The sequence below is a fragment of the Puntigrus tetrazona genome, chromosome 14 (genome assembly GCF_018831695.1).
Source record: "Puntigrus tetrazona isolate hp1 chromosome 14, ASM1883169v1, whole genome shotgun sequence".
Taxonomy (NCBI): Eukaryota; Metazoa; Chordata; class Actinopteri; order Cypriniformes; family Cyprinidae; genus Puntigrus; species Puntigrus tetrazona.
In genome coordinates, this window is record NC_056712.1 from 23,996,533 (window position 1) to 24,015,343 (window position 18,811).

The window sequence follows — 18,811 nt, forward strand, 5'->3', positions numbered from 1 at the left end:
TCATTTGTTGCAAACAGCGAACATTACTAACCCAACGGTATCAAAAACAGATGAGCACATCTGTTTGGTAATGTTATATATTCATAACCTGAAAATAAAAACGTATCCGTAACCATACATAAATAAAAGTGCAAAAGGGACAGCAAACATTGTATGGTTTTAATTTATTTTCTTAATACATCACATAACCATCATAATAAAATAACATTATGATAATAATTATATATGAAGTACTCGTCAATCATTCCAACAACAGCACATGTTCAAAAATCTGACTGTAAAGGTCAATCAAAATGCTGCTGTAAGATGCTGTTCATGTAATGTTTAAACCAATCTAAGTATGATAAGAGGGAAAATGATGTGAAAATGTGTATTACAGAACAGTGCATGCACATGTGTATGGTATGTCAAGGTGTAAGATCTATATTCCAGTAAAAAGTTTATTATTCCACTTAAAATAAATACCCACGTTGCTATTGAGCTTGGACCGTGGACTGTTTTAAAGACACGGTACTATAGTCCTGATGTGTAAAAGCACCTTAAACACATTAGTCTATGACGGGTTTCTCTAATGTAAACACGTTTTGTATGCAGAACTGTGCAGATCTGAATGCGTCCTGCACACAAGCATTTGGAAATTTCAGAAAAACAGAATATGTAAATCAAGTCAAGGGGAAAGCTGGTTTAGAGCCATTTTGGGATTTTGAGCTTCACTTTCTATGAGAGGTTAGAGCCTCCAGGGCTAAATGTAGTGGTTGAATGACAGCTCTGAAGGGTTTTTGAGTTCGGGTCAGTGTTAGGGAAGCTAAATATTCCGTGTGTGTCCAGTATTGTGCTCTGACTCAACAGCATCTAAGACTTTTGTGACATTGTGTATTGAATGGCACACAGAGCTTAACACTTCATGAAATGTGTCAGGTTTGAGGTCTATTGTTGGGCTTTTTGCTACAGTATTTACTGAAATAAGAAGGTTGTCATGTTAAGTTTGCGATAAGACTATGTTGTGCACTGAAAATAAACAGCCATATGGGTTGGGTTGAAAATGGTTTTCCTTTATGTGATCTACAAATCATCAGTGGTGGGTGTGTTATAGCTCTTGAAGAGCGGCTGCATAAAGAGGCCGACGGTTCCAGCAACACATACTAAAACAAAGATCCACAGAAACAGACGGTCGATCACCATAGCCACATATTTCCAGTCCTCGATAATCTGTGAGAAAGAGATAATATGCAGATTTATTTAAATGTACAGGTCTGCGCTACCGAGTGAGATTGAACTTAATAATAATTCATGCAAAAGACACAATCTCAATTCACAGGGATAAAATTAATTATTTACGTGCACAAAAAACATTTCACAAATCCCCTGGAGGTTATGATAGGGGCCTGCATGGGGGGATTTTGCTGCCAGGAAAGTGTCAAAAATACACACACAAATCCAAGGCCATTCATATTCACAGTCCATGATACAGTCCTAAATTTGAAATATTCAAATATTTTCCACTTATGAAGAAAAGATTCATCATCAAGTCAAAAAGAAATATATATATATATATATATATATATATATATATATATATATATATATATATATACACACACACACACACACCAATAATTACATAAATTTAAACAACATATTATTTGATATTTACATGCATGCATATATACATACATACAATATCAAGCACATTAATATACATATTTATATATTTATTCTTTAAACAAATATTTATATAGGTCCATTGGACAATTTAATTTTTTACATTTATTCAAGGTGAAACCCAGTCCAACACTCACCCCTTCATCATCATCCTCATTCTTCAACTTGTCAGCGATATATCGGACCCCTTTCACAGCCTCCTCCACGTCTGCAGAGCACTTAACCGCCATTCGCTTACGAAATTCTGCATTTTCCTGCAACTCCCCAGATCTCCAACCAATGTGCTTGGCATCTTCATTGACAAAGAAGGTGGAATCGGTCTCATCCGCCTCGCTCTTTGCTGGGAGATCAGATGAAGAGCACTGCTGGTGCTTCCTGTGAAATTTCTCATGTTTGTTGGACTCTCCCGGCCGTCGCATGAATAGGAAACCAGGCAAACGGAACAGGAAGTAGTACTTGACCCACTTGGGCATAGTGTGTGTGCTTGGAGAACGATGGTGCACATTTAGCACACACACACTTGTAACAATTGAAAAAGTCACCAAGACCATGGTGAACATCAAGTACTTTCCAATGAGGGGCACAGCGAGTGAGGTCGGCGGTACGATTTTGGAAATAAGCAAGAGGAACACAGTTAAGGCCAGAAGAACAGAGATACACAAAGTCATCTTCTCCCCACAGTCTGACGGGAGGTAAAAAACCAAGATAGCCAGTGAAGTGATGAGAACACATGGGATGATTAAATTAATGGTGTAGAACAGCGGTTTGCGTCTGATGATAAAATCATACGTTATATCCAAATATGTGGCGTCATTCGGGTCTTCGTTTTTGCGACCAGGCAAGGACACGATATCCCATTCGCCACTTGGCTTGAAGTCATCTCGGCTCGCAAAGTCCGACAGCAAGATGAGGTCGATTTCTGTGTGGTCATAAGTCCATGAGCGGAACTTGAGTGTGCAGTTTTGCTGGTCAAAGGGGAAGTCCCGGACCTCAATTTTACAGGCACTCTTATAAATGGCTGGTGGTAGCCAGGCAACCTCACCGTTATTTGACACGACCGCATTGGAGTAGAAAGACACTTCATATGTCCCGTCAGCACTAAAAATGACAAAGACAATTTTTTGTTTTAAATACAAAAAGCAAAGTATCCTTTTTTGCTTGTGTGCATGATAAAATGCATAATAAAGGAAAGTTAAAACCGATACTCTTATCCCGAGCGCCAGCTCATCATCATCATCATCATCATCATGCGAAAAACACTGTCATTCTAATCTCAGTCTCAGGTCCGGAGATTAACACAGTAACTCTGTCCTTGGTAAAGGTGAAAACCCTGTCCAAATCCTGCATTGATGCCGCATTGTAAAAAGATTACAAAAAAGTCTCCTGCTGCAACCTGTATTTTTTATAAGGATTCCTTTGAATAAATAAAGACTCTTGTAAATTATTTAAAGGGATAGTTCAGCAAAAAATGAAAACCATTTACCCTCACGTCGTTCCAAACCTGTACGACTTTTCTTCTACGACACACATGAAGTTATTTTAAATTTTAGTGGTCACGCAGTCAAAGACACTGAGATCCAGTGTGGATTTGTACCGCACAGATTTCCAGTGCATCGGCAAAAACATCTTCTCTTTTGTTTTCTAAGACACAACAGTCAGGTTTGGAATGACGCGAGCGTGAAGAAAAGACAAAGGAAGAGTTGGAAAATGTCTCACTTGTTGTACAGGACAATGTCAGGCAGCCATATATGCTGGGAGGGAAGACGAACTTTCCTCATCCCTTCATACTCCTCCGGATCCCACATCAAACGGTAATCATTCCATACCTGCAAAAGACACGTCATTTAGAAAGACTTCTATTATTTCAATTGCACAAACGCAAACGTTCCACTTCTCTTACCTGAGTGAGCCAACAGTTTGTGGTCATGATCTGCTCTCTCTCGTTCTGAAATGCAAACATAAATATATTACATTCATTTAAGGAGATTTTAGCTCTTCGTGTTTTAACTACTCACCACACTGATGAGCTGGGCAAGGGACACTTGGATTGCAATGGTGACCTGCTGACTCTTGTTGACTGCTGGACGGATCAGCTTGTTGTATCGGTCAGGGGAGAGTAAATAGTTCACTAAACGTTCCTCCACCTCTGCACACCATACAGCTAAAAGACAGACGCGAACAGGTTAAAAATGTTTAAGAAAACGTTTTGAATTGAATGGAAGAAATTGTTTACTTGTTTACTTTAGAAGCAATTTCAGTCTGAAATATACTGTATAGCTGTATTTGCTTTATGTAGAATTGCACCAATATGTGTACTTTTCTTTTCTTTTCCTTCCTTTTTTATTTCTTTTTAAGTATTATTATTTTTATTTATTTATATCTTTTTTTGGAAAAATATAAATTGATGCATTTGTTCATTGCAAAATATTTAAGTGTGTTTTTGTTGCCGCTATCCTGTGTCCTTTGTATTCTTCTGCAATGTATTTAAAACAATAAAACATTAAAAAAAAATGCACAATAAAAACATTTTAGGATCGATTTTATTAGATTTTCTACATTTGCCCGTCACTGCCACATGCGACTAAAGGGTCATTTTGAACAGGCAGGCCAAAAAGTAAGTTTCAGAAAGAAGAGAAGAGAAAGCCCAAAACTCTACTGGTGTTTCTGTGCCGCTGTCTCTAAGGGACAGCAAGTCAGGACAAATGACATCACTCTGTGGACAAGCAGTGCACTGTGGGGACAATGAGTACAGACACTACAAGATTAAAGTTGACAGGAGAAGCACTGGGGCAGCGGTCAGCATTCAACACACAATCACCCGGCCTGTGCTCAGTGAGACATACTCCATCTGACTAACAGCTCAACAAGTACAGCTCAAACATGTGACAAATTAAATGAATGCCGCGATAAGCCATTTTGGGAGCCATGTGAGCAAACCAAGCAAAACCGGTCTGAAACCGAGAGTTAAACTTCTCATACACAACCTTCATTATTCTAAACGGCAGAGGTGTCCGACTGTGAATGTGCCGTGTACGAAAAATAAATGTATTTAATTTCTAATGTCCATTCAGTGAGCCGTTTTAACGGTTTGTTTCTTGTCCATTCATGAATTAATTAATCCACTGATCAAATAATTAACTAATTTATTTAACTGAAAGCCCTGCTATGAATATTTCTGTAAAATAAGGCATTTCTTTAGATATTCACCTGTGGCGAATCTCTCTCCTAAATCTCTGTTCTCATTATCCCTTCAAAAGAATTAACACATTCATTATTATGAATCCAGACAGTTACATAATGAGCCCCATTCATCTGTAAACAAGATGCAGCGAAGCAACAATCCTCATGATTCACTGAGAGCACGCGGAGGGTCACAGAAGCCCTATGCCACATCTCTCATTAAGACCCCATGGGGACGATCATTCTTTAATGCCAAACATGAGTCAGCGGTTCAGCCCATCACTGCCCCATCAGCACACATTCTCCTTATCACAAGCTCTCATATTACAGCGCATGAAAGCAGAGTCTGGCAGTAATTATCATAATGAGGGTTTAGTGAGCAAAATGATACGACCATAAATGAACACTACAAACCCAGCATTAACCATGTTAGTTTACATTTCCAGTTGTTTCAGGTTACGCATTATCGACAACGTATCATAAAAAATCTGATTACCGGAAGATAGTTTATTATTACAAAAGGAAAAACAAATGTTTTGGAAGGAAGTGGTTTTTTGTTGGATCGTTTACTTGCATATTTAAAAAAAAAAAACACAACTACCGTATAACATAAATGTTAGAGCAAAACATTACCCCAACATCTACCAATTGACTCAAAATATAACTCTTATACATTTAAAACACTCTATATAGTATCTCCCAAAGTGAGATTTTAAACGTTTCATTTTAAAATGTATTTATTTTATTTACATTATTTATATATATTTAATTTGGCTTCCATAATTGTGAAAGAATGAAAACGGCTCTTGGCATTTTTACGCATCTCAGTTTTACGCAGTCTATTAGTCTAGAGAAAAACAAGACTCTATTATAATGTACTTATATGTCATATTTATTTACATTAAAAAAAACCCTGTAAAAGTTACATGTAAAAATTTTTGCACTGTAACATCAATTATTCCTCCAAAGTCTTCAGGAAGGAATGCATCTTTGTGCTTTTTATGCACAACTGAACTGTCAATCATTCTACTTCCTTTCTTAGAGCAATTGCTTCCAAATGAGACATCACTGTAATGATGACTGCATTCATTAGGCTAATTAATTAACCAGTTACCCAATATAATAATTAGACAAAATGGAGAAAAAAAAAAAGAACACTAAAACAACGGTTCAAGATGACTATATCTTCATTATAAACAAACATTCTTGTTCAAAAAGTGTATTTAGTATGGAGGATGCTGTCTAGAATGTTGAATAATATCTGTGGAATACCCTATGAAAAAAAAGTGTTACTAAACCCCAGACTTAATCAGACAAGCCCCGTGTCCTGCTTCAGGGCTCTTCACAAAAACACACACTCCTAAACAACCAAGTCAGGACAGGGTCTCGGAAAGAAACACACACCACCTCAAGATTATACAAAACAACACACACACACACACACACGCTCACAGTTGCATGCACTGAGCTTTTCCACCCTGGTGCACTTTAACTCTGTGAATAATTCAGCTGCACTAAAATAAAACCTGCCGCATCACACAGACAGCAGCAGTAGACACACACACCAACACAGACAAACACACACAGACCTAGTCTAACTCTCAGAATACTTTACTAGGGATAAAAATAATAACATAGTATTCAGTATTAGCACTAACACACAGACTCGCACACATAAACACTTCAGTTACACTCTTCTCTTTGACAGGGCGGTGCTTATATCAGTGTTTGAGTGGCATAAATATCCACCAAATAAATTATTAAAAGCTACTCCTTCTGCAGCTAAGCTTCACTGCATCAAACAACTTACACAAATACATATACAAATTCACTAGCTGTGGCCCAACAGTTATCTTAGTGCCGCATTTAAGTGAGTGAGAGAGTCAAATACACTTCATGTTAGCCTTTAACTCTAAAAGAGCGCGTTTATGTCTTCCTCGCACCCTTTATCAGATGCTTTCTTTCTGCTGAAGGCTTTTCCCTATTTCAGTTTGCACTGATTTAAGAATCTGACACTTTTGGGAGGTTTAAGCCTATCACACTTTTTCAGGAATCAAAGAACATGTTTCACAATTCCTACAGAGACTGAAACCCCATAATAACACATTGAGAGTATAGCTTGTTTTTACAATAATCATTTTTTGATGTTAATACTTTAACGCTATACTATATTTAAAAAATATAGTTGTTTCAACTTGAAATAACTTGTTATGCCGCTGGCTATTATTTTTTTTGTTGAGTCAACTTAAAATTTTTAGTTACTTAACATTAATTTAAGTGACAACTAATATATTTTAGTTGACTAAAACTAAAATTTAGGCAATGTGGTAACAAGTTATTTTAAGTTGAACTTTTTGTGTATATTTATTAAGAATGCATTAAATTAAACAGAAGTGAGAGTACATTTATATTTAGCTTACATTTAACAATAAAATTCTGAACAAATATATATTGAGCAGCACATCCGCTTTCAACATTTATAATAATAGAAGTGATGCTTCTTGAGCACCACATGAGCTTATTCAAATTATTTCAAAAATATCATGTGACAAAAATGTAATGGCTGTTAAAGCTTTGCCACCACAGGGGTAAATTATATTTTAAAATCTAAAAATATTTTAAGTTATATTTTAAGTAACAATATTTCTCAGTCTTTATTTTTTTTAATAAAAATAATTCAGCTTTGGTGAGCATTCTTTCAAAAGCATTTTGAAATGATGCAGACCCCATATTTTGAACTGTTCAAGTAATTTTCTGAATAATGCGATTTTTGCATCTGATGAATTGCTTGCTTTATTCCTAATTTGTAAGTTGTTTTGGATGAAATTGGAGCTCAATTTAAAAGGTAAAATGTAGTGTACATATCTGATTGTTCATGCCATGACCTTGGCTACCTCTGTGTAATTGAGTGCTTAATGAGTGGAAAAACTTCAGCAATAAAAATCATTAATGGAAGCAGTGATACAGGGATCAATACTGCTAAGGGCAATCACAACAGTTGGAAATAGAGCCAAGTCCATATCTATAGCTTATACGAGGTTTTACTATACTTTTTGTTAGAATGCAAGGTGTAAAAGGGTAATTAATAGAGCTCACTTAAACACTGCCTATACATTTTTGTGCGTTTTTTTTTTTACCTTGGCCAGACATAATATAAGCAATTTAAATCTTGCATTGATAATACATGATTAAAGCAATAAACCGATTCAGGCATTTAATAACAAAATATATTTAAACGAATTTTGTGCACAGTACTTCTGAAGTATTGGTTTATTCTGTATGTGTGTGCGCACATGTTCATGAATGCGTTTAAGAGACCCTCTCTGCAGCTCTGACTCACTGAGCAAAAGATCTAATCAGAGTTATGACAGAGTTAGCATAAGCATGCCTCAAGAACCAAAAACACACACACACACACACACACACTATCACCATACATGCCCTGAAATGGACTGAAAAAGACACTCTTATGATACTGAATTGTGGATATGCTCAAGATTCCTTTCACTACTACACAGAGATCAAGCAAACACATGACCATGCAACCTTGATGAAGGGTCTGTTCTATATCCTTATATATAGTAAATTATCTAACAGCTAACTCATGTTCGGTGTGAGACTAATCGATCTTAAGTAATAAAGTCATCCTTCATACTCAATGAAACATGATGCACTCACAAATACTCTCTGCTGTGTGGGCACTGAAGAGATGCTTCACAGTTGGAAACGGATCTGTGAGTGAACTGAGCTATGGGGCACAGTGCCATTATGTGGACTGACCCAGTTTAACCCTTTTAATGCCACTAGTTACAGGTCTAAAGAGAGATGAGAGTTGTAAACTATAAATAAAAGCACGGGTTGTATTGACATCTTGTGAATTTTTTTACATGTCTACTGTAAATATTGTGTCACAAAACCAGAGCCATTTAATGCTTATTTTCTCTCCTGAAAATGTACTTCTGTAACTTCACAAAAACAAGCACTACCTCCCATAATACAGTTGCAACCACCATACTTAGTACATATATTATATAGAGCTATTATTTTGATAAATTATTAATTAAAAAAAATTGATCTAGCTCAAGTCATGCTAAGATATACAAAAATTGTCACATATACACTATAACAATGTATACTAAGCCAATTAAATAAACAAGTTTATTCGTATTTTTTATTTAGACATTTCTTTGTGTTGAAAAACAACTGCGCAGTTAGTAATCTACAAACTGTGAGTCTTACTTCACTGACCGGACGTAAAACACACTTTCACTTTTCACAACTTTTTAACTAAAATAATAAATAATGAACCACATTCAAGACTTAAAATGTATTAAACTAAAAGAGGTCGAGAGCGTGAGTTTTAATGATAAAGCAACTGAACATTGAAAGTAACTCGCATCAATGGGAAAAAGAGCCGCATACTTACTCGCCACGGTGAGTGCAACAAACCAGAGTCCCGAAGCCATCGGAGCTGCCATCTCCTGCAGGAGCCCCTCCGTCCACACTTACACCAACTGACAGGCAAAGATCTCGCCTTTACAGATCCATTTTCCCCGCGCACTTCACAACGACAGTCCCTGCGATTAAGACAAACAGATTTGAGCGTGCGTCAACGCGGGAACCGGGTTTACGTCCTCGGATTGTAAAAATGTCGAGCGCGTCTTACGCCTGAAGAGTGGTTTCGGCTCCTTTTCGGTGATAATCAGCTACAAACACGAGCGCTGCGATAAAAGACCTTTGAGGTTTCCTCTTCTGCACGCGAACTGACTCGCGCGCTCTCGGCAGACTGAGCTTCTCTTGCGCGCGGCAGACTTGATATCCGCGAGCGCAATCAAGCCATCAACTTATGTAAAAACAAGTCTTCTGCCGCTTAAATACGGTTCACAGTCCCCAGGTCATATTACTGAAAATATTTCAACAGTCCATTTGTCTTTCCCATAACGTGTCGAATGACATCGATTAAATTTGTCTTTTTACATGTGATTTTATAGAGACAGCAGGCGTTGATGGCCCAGTGTGATAATGTGAGTTATGATATTTACTGGCTCAAGTGCACATGGTTAAACAAACTGTAATTCGCCACTGTGTCTTGAATGGGCAATTGGCTAGGTGTGCGTCAAGGGGGAGGAGAGTTTGCTGGTTGTGTGTTCTGCACCACAATAGTCTTATACACATTTACACGAGTTTGTTTTTGTTTTAATTAACTTAGTATGGGAGACACTGAGAAGTTTTCAGAAGTGTTATTCGCCACAAACTGGTTTGGGTTTACAGAAAAGTGCTTCTCTGTGTTCTCTGTGTATATACAAAGTAAATAAAGTGAAGGCAATGAATGACTGCATAATGACTCCACAACAACATATTCAGACAAGAGTCGCCTATATGATAAATATAATAAAAAAGCATTTTAATCAACCATAAGTATTTTGTTGGGGCACAATATTTGGCACAGTGTTTTTATAAGCTACTGGTCAGAACAATTGTTTTGTGATTGTTCTCATTGAGTATGAAATAACTAATATTTTGATTAAGGAAGACTCTTTCCAAGGCTGCGTTTATGTGATTAAAAATTTGGTAAAAACGATAATATTGTTAAATATTATTACAATTTTAAACACCCTCTCAATTTAAAACACACTCTATTTGAATACATTTTCAAATATAATTTATTCCTGTGATGACAAAGACACTTTCAGAAATCATTCCAATATGCTATAATTTAGTGTTCAGGAAACATTTTCCTCAATGTTGAAAACATTCTTCTGTTTAAGACTTTTATACTTTAAGTGTATAGCAAAAACTCTTTTAACAAATATTATATATTACAAATATTCTATCATTTCTAGAAGATCAGTTCTTCTAAATTATAATAATATTATATGTTTGATCAAATAAATGCAGCCTTGGTGAGTAGAAGAGACTTCTTACCAAAAAAATTCAAAACCAGAGTTTGGCGCCAAACTGCCTTTTTGTCAGCTTCGTGGCGGGCCTCCAAAATCCCGACGGCAAGGGGGTCCGTAATTCGGCCCCTCGGAGGGCTAGACACTCACGGGCAGCGGCCGATCTGACTTTTTTTGGCTTCGCGGCGGGCATCCAAAGTTCCGACAGGGGGTACGTAACTCAGCCCCCCGGAGGGCTAGAGACTCACGGCTAGCGATGATCAATTGGCCTCCTCGAGACCCGGTAGCGCCCCAAATTCGGCGCAGATCGGACTTTTACCGGCTTTGCGGCGACCGTCCAAATATCCGACGAGGGTGATCCGTTCAATAGGCCTTCTCGAGACCCGCTAGCGTTCCAACTTCAGTACCAATTGGACTTTTATCGGCTTTGCAGCGAGCATCCAAAGTTCCGACGGTGATCTGTAACTCGACCCCACGGAGAGCTAGAGACTCGCGGCGTTCGATAGGCCTCCTCAAGACCCGCTAGCGCGTTCGATAGGCCTTCTCAAGACCCACTAGTGCCCTGACTTCGGCGCAAATCAGACTTTTTCCGGCTTTGCGGCGGGCGTCCAAAGATCAGACGGAGGTGATCGGTAACTCGTGAGAGGGCTAGAGACTCGCGGCTGGTGGCATTCGATAGGCCTCCTTGAGACCCGCTAGCACCCTGACTTCGGCACCGATCTGACTTTTTTAGGCTTCGCGGCGGGCATCCAAAGTTACGACGGGGGGGATCCGTAACTCGGCCCACCGGAGGGCGTTCAATAGGCCTCCTCGAGACCCGCTAGCGCCCGATTTCGGTGCCGATCTGACTCAAACAAAAAACTGTTAAACAAGTATTGCAACAATTAAGGATACAACAAATACTAGGCTGCAATTACCGACCACAGGCACAAGAGGTAGTCGAACGACTTAATGGCCAAAATTAACAAAATATGTGAAAGTACTAAACTCAACTGGGTGGATGCATTACCTCTTGCACTAATGAGCTATCGCATGCAAATTAAGAGACACATGCACCTAACACCGCATGAAGTGCTTATGGGTCGACCCATGCCTGTACCATTTTGCAGAGGACCCTACAAAGGACCGCCTCTCGAGCAATTACAAATGGAAATCCACTCTTATATGAAGAAATTAACTCCCATACACAAAGCTATCTATTTACAGGGAGAGGAAGAGAGGAAACCATGTTTCCATAATTCCTCCAACTTCATTACAGCAATCCTTTTCCCAGTCACAGTAAGTCTTTCAACATTATCATCATCATCATCATCATTACTGTCTCCATCCATATTCACTCCTTTGAGTAGTCTATTAACTGTCCACCCTAACATTGTTCGTATGGCATATGGCCTATTGTCTCGGCTACGTACAACCTATCAAGGCTCCAATGCTTCAGGAACATTAGTTCCAATTAAAAGCTCATATGAGTTCTTCCAATGAGTTCCTTTGGTTGTCCAAGTGAAGACAAGCTATGTTGCTTGACCAGTAAAGCAGCTATTTCTTTTGCTTATCAATAAAATGAATTTATGAATTTTGGCTTTTCACATTATTTTGAACACTGAATCCATAAACATATCCAACATTCTGGTAAATCAATGGTACATTAACATTAGGTACATTGTGAAACCTTTATCTTGGGTTGACCATTGCTGTTGTTCCAGCTGGGGTTGATAATGATTTGAAATCCTTAGGGTTTCATCAACATGTAATGCACAAGGTGCTGGCATAGACTGTGTTACTGCTTATATAGTTGACGGTACACATGATTCCACATCTGAACTGAAAGTTCTCCAAACAATTTTGTTAACGGATACATGTCATTCTGAATACACACCTTGATAAACTTTTACCCTGGCCATTGACTCTGCCAACTTAATTTCCAACTCCAATTTTTCCTTCCTTCTCCTCAACTGCTCCTCTTGCTCCTCCAAAACATGTTTCTTCCGCAGCATTTGCTGAGAGGCCTTTAAGGCAGCCAAATCTCCCTCAGCCTTAAGTCGAATAGAGGAAATGGAAGATCGACCGGATCGAGATCCATGAGATGACAATGATGCTTTAGTAGATCCTTTGCTACTTATATTTGAAACACTGTCCACTGGTTGGACCTCATCCCCAGGATCCATTTCAGTCTGTAGATGTGCATCAGAAAGCCAGGTATTGTGTGTTGTAAACACGACTTCAACAGAGGGTGCAATATCAGATTCACAGATATACTTAGAGGTTAATGCTGTGGTCCTAGGATAATAGGAATCAGAAGGTGCAGCGCAGAGATTTTCATTACCTTGAGCAGAATGTGTGTCCATTTTTTTGAACATTTGAAACACTTGTGTTACACCATTTCCCAGCTTCAGTTAACCACTGTTCAACTTCTTTCACAAAGGCATTATGATGTTTAGAAACTTAATCAAACCATTCATTTTTTTTGGTTCGTTCCTCACAAGGAAGCAAAATTAATACATCAATGTGCAATATATATGCACTATGCATCAGCAGTTTAAACATTAAACGCAATTGACATGCATTATCATCATATTTCATCAACTCATTCATGGACACAATCACACTCTTCACTTTATTTAATTTACTTTTGCAATCCCTTTTCAAGCATTCAATTTTAGCCACCATGGCCTTTTCCGTGGGGTTACGCTTCACTTTTGCTGCTATCGGCAGCATGCTCCCTCTCCCTGGAGAGATTCTTAACACAACAAGTTGCTGAACTCAACTCCAAACAGCGTCACAATCAGTGAACACAGCGCTAACAATCAATGATGAATGTGGCACGGCAGCACACGAGCTCACAAACGTGCAAAAGCAATTTAAACTGCATCTCAATCCAATACAGCGGCTATCAACGCATCTTCAATGACAACAGCAATGCAGTTATAATACATTTAAACCGCAGACATACCTCATTCTGCAGTATTCGTACATGTCGAGGACGTTGCTCCACTTTACAGCTCAATGCGATGAACATATGATGTGCCAATAGCAGGTCTAATTTGCGTCCATAATCCAAGCTTTTCTGTTGACTAAATTATAGCGACAACCTCCGTGACGCGTTCCTGTCCGTTGCAGTATCTTTCAAATTTATTAACAAAAATGTAACATACATGTTAGATTTGAACACACTCTCCCCCCTTAGACTCTTTCTGTCTGATCTTTTTCCCTCCTCCTAGACGTGTTTTTCTTTATATCTCCCCCTAGTGTTCTGTAGTATGTATGACATATACATCCTGCTACATGTTAGAAGGGTTCAGTCGGTCATTGGTGTGTGCGCTACTCTGAGTCGTGGGTGAATGAGTTTGCTCTACACTTTTGATACTTGACAAGAAGTGTTTTTCTGTGTCCAAAAGTATGTTTCATGTTTGTTCATAATTTATCTTATATAAGTACATATTTTTTGGCATGGATACAACATATGTCATCTTTTGTTTCATTGGCTAGAGGGGTAAAACTCCTCTCTGAAAATGCTTATATAAATCATGGTATTCTGGAATAAACTTTGGTGTAAGGAAATATACGTCTCTGTGTGTCTTGTTGCTCCCCGGCCGTTACACCCAATGAGATCGAGAATTTGTCTAGAGGTATTGTAGGAGAACAGTGGGACCTTAAACTTTGTTAATTATTTAACAATAAAGATACAAAACCAAAGCATATAGGACGGCATGTGACGGTCAAAAGAGCGCTCCCACTACTTACACCCTCTCTCCACCCAATCAAACAGAAAACACAATAGGTAAGAATCCACCTGCACCACCCATGTGACAACAGGAAATACAAATCACACTTCAAAATAAAAGTCAAATATTTTCTGCACTTACAGAGGGACCCTGAGATATAGGACTTCTTATTGGGACTTTGGATGCCCGTCGCGAAGCCGAAAAAAGTCTGATCGGCGCCGAAGTTGGGGCGCTAGCGCGTCTCGAGGAGGCCTATCGAACGCCGCCAGCTGCGAGTCTTTAGCCCTCCGGGGGGGGTGAGTTATGGACTTCGCCCGTCTGAAATTTGGATGCCTGCCACAAAGCCAGAAAAAGTCAGATCGGTGCCCAAGTCGAGGAGCTAGCGGGTCTCGAGGAGGCCTATCGAACGTCCACTGGGCGACCGAGTTTCGGACACCCCCCCCCCGCCCGAACTTTGGATGCCCGACACAAAGCCAAAAATGGCCGATAAGCGCCGAAGTCAGGACTCCAGTGGATCTCGAGGAGGCCTATCAAACACCCTTCAGGGGGCCATGTTACAGACCCTCCCCGTTGTAACTTTGGATGCCTGGCACGAAGCCGGAAAAAGTCTGATCAGCGCCAAAGTAAGGCCACTAGTGGGTCTCGAGGAGGCCTATCGAACGCCACCAGACGCAAGTTTCTAGTCCTCCGGGAGGACGAGTTACGGACCACACCCATCGGAACTTTGGATGCCCGCCGCGATGCTGAAAAAAGTCTGATTAGCACCGTTGTCGGGCCGCTAGTGGGTCTCGAGGAGGCCTTTCGAACGCCGCCAGCCGAGAGTCTCTAGCCCTCCAGGGAGCCGAGTTACAGACCCCAGCATTCAGAACTTTGGATGCTCGCCACGAAGCCGGAAAAAGTCTGATCTGCGCCGAAGTCAGGGTGCTAGCGGGTCTCGAAGAGGCCTATCAAACGCCATCCGGGGGAAACGAGTTACGTAACCCCCCCCCTCGTCCCAACTTTGGATGCCCACTGCAAAGCCAAAAAACGTCAGATCGGAGCCAGAAGGAGACCTTTCGAACGACGCCAGCCATGAGGCTCTAACCCTCCGGGGGGGCGAGTTACAGAACCCGCCCGTCGGAAGTTTGAATGCCCGAAAAAGTCAGATTGGCGCCGAAATCGGGGCGAAAGTGGGTTTCGAGGAGGCCTAATGAACTTCGCCGGCCGCAAATCTCCAGCCCTCCAGTGAGCCGAGTTACGGACCCACGTCGGAATTTTGGATTCCCGCCGCGAAGCCAAGAAAAGTCAGATCAGCGCCGAAGTCGGGGTGCTAGCGGGTCTTGAGAGACCTACCGAAGGCTGCCAGCCACGAGTCTCTAGCTCTCCGGGGGGCTGAGATACGGACCCCCGTCGTCGTGACTTTGGAGGCTCGCTGCAAAGCAGATAAAAGGCCAATTGGCACCAAACTCGGAGAGCTAGCGAGTCTTGCTATCATCTACCTTTTACACATTGTTTGTGTACCATAAATTTTAAGAGTCTACATTTTTATTATGCATGCAAATTATATTTAAAGTCGTTAAGTGAAATTAACAAGTTTATAAGACTGGCGTATTCTTTTCATGCCCTTATACCCTGTAGATGTAGAACATATCCGCGTTTATGTTGACTCATACTCAATATTGGGTCGTCGTAACTTCTTTCCGACATGAAGAATCAGCATTTGAAACCGCATACGCCTACATTACAGAGTTAAGTGAAAAAAAGATGTTGTGTTCACACTGTTAACTTTATTTGAAAGTTTCAGGGGCATAAAACGAGTAAGTTATTAGAAATTAATGTACGTGACATCAGAGTGAGATGACTTAAGGTGATGATAAATTGATTCTTTGAAACGATTACTTGAACCGAACTGTGGAAAAGAATCACTTTGCAGAAATGAATCAGACTTTACATCACTAACAGAAATCACAAACAAAACAAAACAAAAAAATAACAGTTAAATTCTGGAAGTTTGTATACTTCACAAAGTTGTGGAAGTGCGTGTATATGAGTTCGAAGTGTGAGGTGTATGCTGGTTATTGTAGTTCCCTGACCTGAAAGCGTACATGTTTGAATGAGGTTTGTTGTTAGAATGCCTCAGATCAGTACGCTTTTTTCAAATAAGTCCTATGTGACATTGTTCATATTTTTACGAGGGTTAAGCACGTTAATGACATCTTTTACCATCCACAGTTGTTATCGTGTATAACATAATTCCAATACCGGATTTCAGCTAGCTAAATGATAACACAAATTGAAGAACATTGCTGACAGTTTGTGGGGTCTGAGAAAGCTTTAGAGCTAAGATTTAGTTTAAAGATGTGATTAACTACAAGCATAACAAATGCTAACAGAACAATACGGTTGTTCAGCAGATTTAAAAAGTCATAAGAAAAGTTTCCTGCATTTTGAAGAGCCTTATTTCTTTAGTCAATTTGATTAATATCATAGAATCACAATTTTGAGTTTATGTACTTATACTGGTTCATGTCCGGTTACTGTATACATAATGGAGATAAACATTTTTGAACTATTATTTACATATGCTTAACATCTTAAAGCTTCTTAAGCAGTAAGACATTGGTCACAAACCGTCAGACACACCAGTTGGTGTTATTAAGATGGTCTTATTGATTATTTGAATCATTTCTTCTGTCAATTGTTTGATCAAATCTTTGTAAAAAATAAACCTATATAGTTAAGTTGTTTGTATCTTAATAAATAAAAAAAATATGTAGTATGTAAACACCATGGTTAATAATACCGTTTTTATAGTGAGAAAGATAGTCTACTCTGTTGTAAAGACTCCAATGTCACGACGACGGAGGTTTGGCGGCCTTCCATAGGTCTCCTGGAGATCCGCTAGCGCCCCGAGTTTGGCGCCGATCTGCCTTTTCCCTCCAAAGACCCGACGACGGGGTTCATATCTCGGCCCCCCGGAGAGCTAGAGAATCGAGGCTGACGGTCTCCGATAGGTCTCCTCGAGGACCGCCGGCGCCACAAGTTTCGCGTCCAAATTCCCGAAGACAGGGGTCCGTATCTCGGCTTCGCGGCGGGCTAGAGACTCGTGGCTGGCGGCCTTCGATAGGTCCGAGTTTGCCCCCGATCAGCCTTTTCTCGGCTGTGCGGCGGGGATATATGGCGCCATTTTAGATAAGAAAATACGTAAATGTGCCAAGCCACGATTGAGAAAAAAAACCCAAACAAAATTTTTTTTTTATATATATATATATATATATATTTTTTTTTGTTTTTTTTTTTTTTTTTCTTAGTCGTGGCTTTGGCACATGTACGTATTTTCTTATGGCGCCATTTTGTGGTGAAATAGATACAGTCCAAGACTTTTTTTTTTTTTAGAAAAGAAGGATTCAGATTCAAATCTTTAAAGGATAAATATATATATATATATATATATATATATATATATATATATATATATATATATATATATATATATATATATATATATATATATATATATATATATAAAATGTTAAACTCTATAAGCATTCAACTCATGGTCTTTCTAGTAGTAGTGAGTCTCAGAGTTGTTTCCATATATAATGTTTTGTCCTTCACAGGTTTTTTTGTTTTGTTTGTTTGTTAATTGAGGATGAAAAGCCTTTAGTAGGCTGTCTAGTAGCAAGTCAATATTGTGACAACATGCCCCTGCCCACAAATGACAATGTTTCACGTAAACAGTATTATTTTTGTGGCCAGTGATGGTGCAAATACTCCAAACCAATTGCAGCCAAGACTTTAAGACTCCATCTATAGACGAGTGTGTAGTTCAGAATGAAGAGAGCTCACTGCAGTTTCAAAGGATATATTACTAGAAAAGCATTGTTTTCTTAATTAACTTTCAATGAACTTAATTAACCATGAAAACCCCAATCACTGACGCAAATTAATCTCTCACACCCTGTCACACATAAAATCTCAAGAGGAAAGACATCACACAAAACGTGGCAAACCAGCGGACCCTTGAGGCGAAGTATAAAGCAGAGACTTGACGTTACGGTCCTAGAACAAAATAGGGTTCTCCTTGTTCCACAAACCCTCTGCAGCGTATGCATGCCTGAGTGTGAGAAATCAAGAAAGCACAGACCAAGAAACTGAGAAAGGACAAGTGCAGTCAAAAGAGGCATTAAGGTCAATGATTCTACAAAGTGGCTATGGATCTTTAAACTTCCTAAGCCATTCATGCATACACAAACATTTTCATACACAAGCATGCACATACCCAAAGCACTCCCACTCAGCCATGCCCAAATGTCACAGCCATTAGTGTTGGGTAAATGGCTGTTAAATTATTTTAGTCTGAGTGAAAGA

The 18,811-nt window shown here is 39.4% G+C and overlaps 1 protein-coding gene across 3 annotated transcripts; it reads right to left on the minus strand.

Annotated features, from left to right (window-relative positions):
* Positions 1-145: 145 nt before the first annotated feature.
* On the minus strand, positions 146-17,601 carry chrnb5b (cholinergic receptor, nicotinic, beta 5b). 3 transcript variants are annotated; one of them, XM_043256545.1, is made up of 7 exons: positions 17,244-17,601; positions 9,269-9,419; positions 3,678-3,823; positions 3,563-3,607; positions 3,379-3,488; positions 1,800-2,760; positions 146-1,209 (listed from the first exon to the last, which is right to left on the minus strand). In XM_043256545.1, exons 2-7 carry the CDS (start codon positions 9,318-9,320, stop codon positions 1,063-1,065), a joined length of 1,461 nt encoding a protein of 486 aa, XP_043112480.1. In that variant the 5' UTR covers positions 9,321-9,419; positions 17,244-17,601; the 3' UTR covers positions 146-1,062. The 3 variants fall into 3 exon arrangements, with proteins under 3 accessions (XP_043112480.1, XP_043112479.1, XP_043112478.1); XM_043256544.1 differs by lacking the exon at positions 17,244-17,601 and adding an exon at positions 13,690-14,414; XM_043256543.1 differs by lacking the exon at positions 17,244-17,601 and adding an exon at positions 9,509-10,532.
* Positions 17,602-18,811: the final 1,210 nt, after the last annotated feature.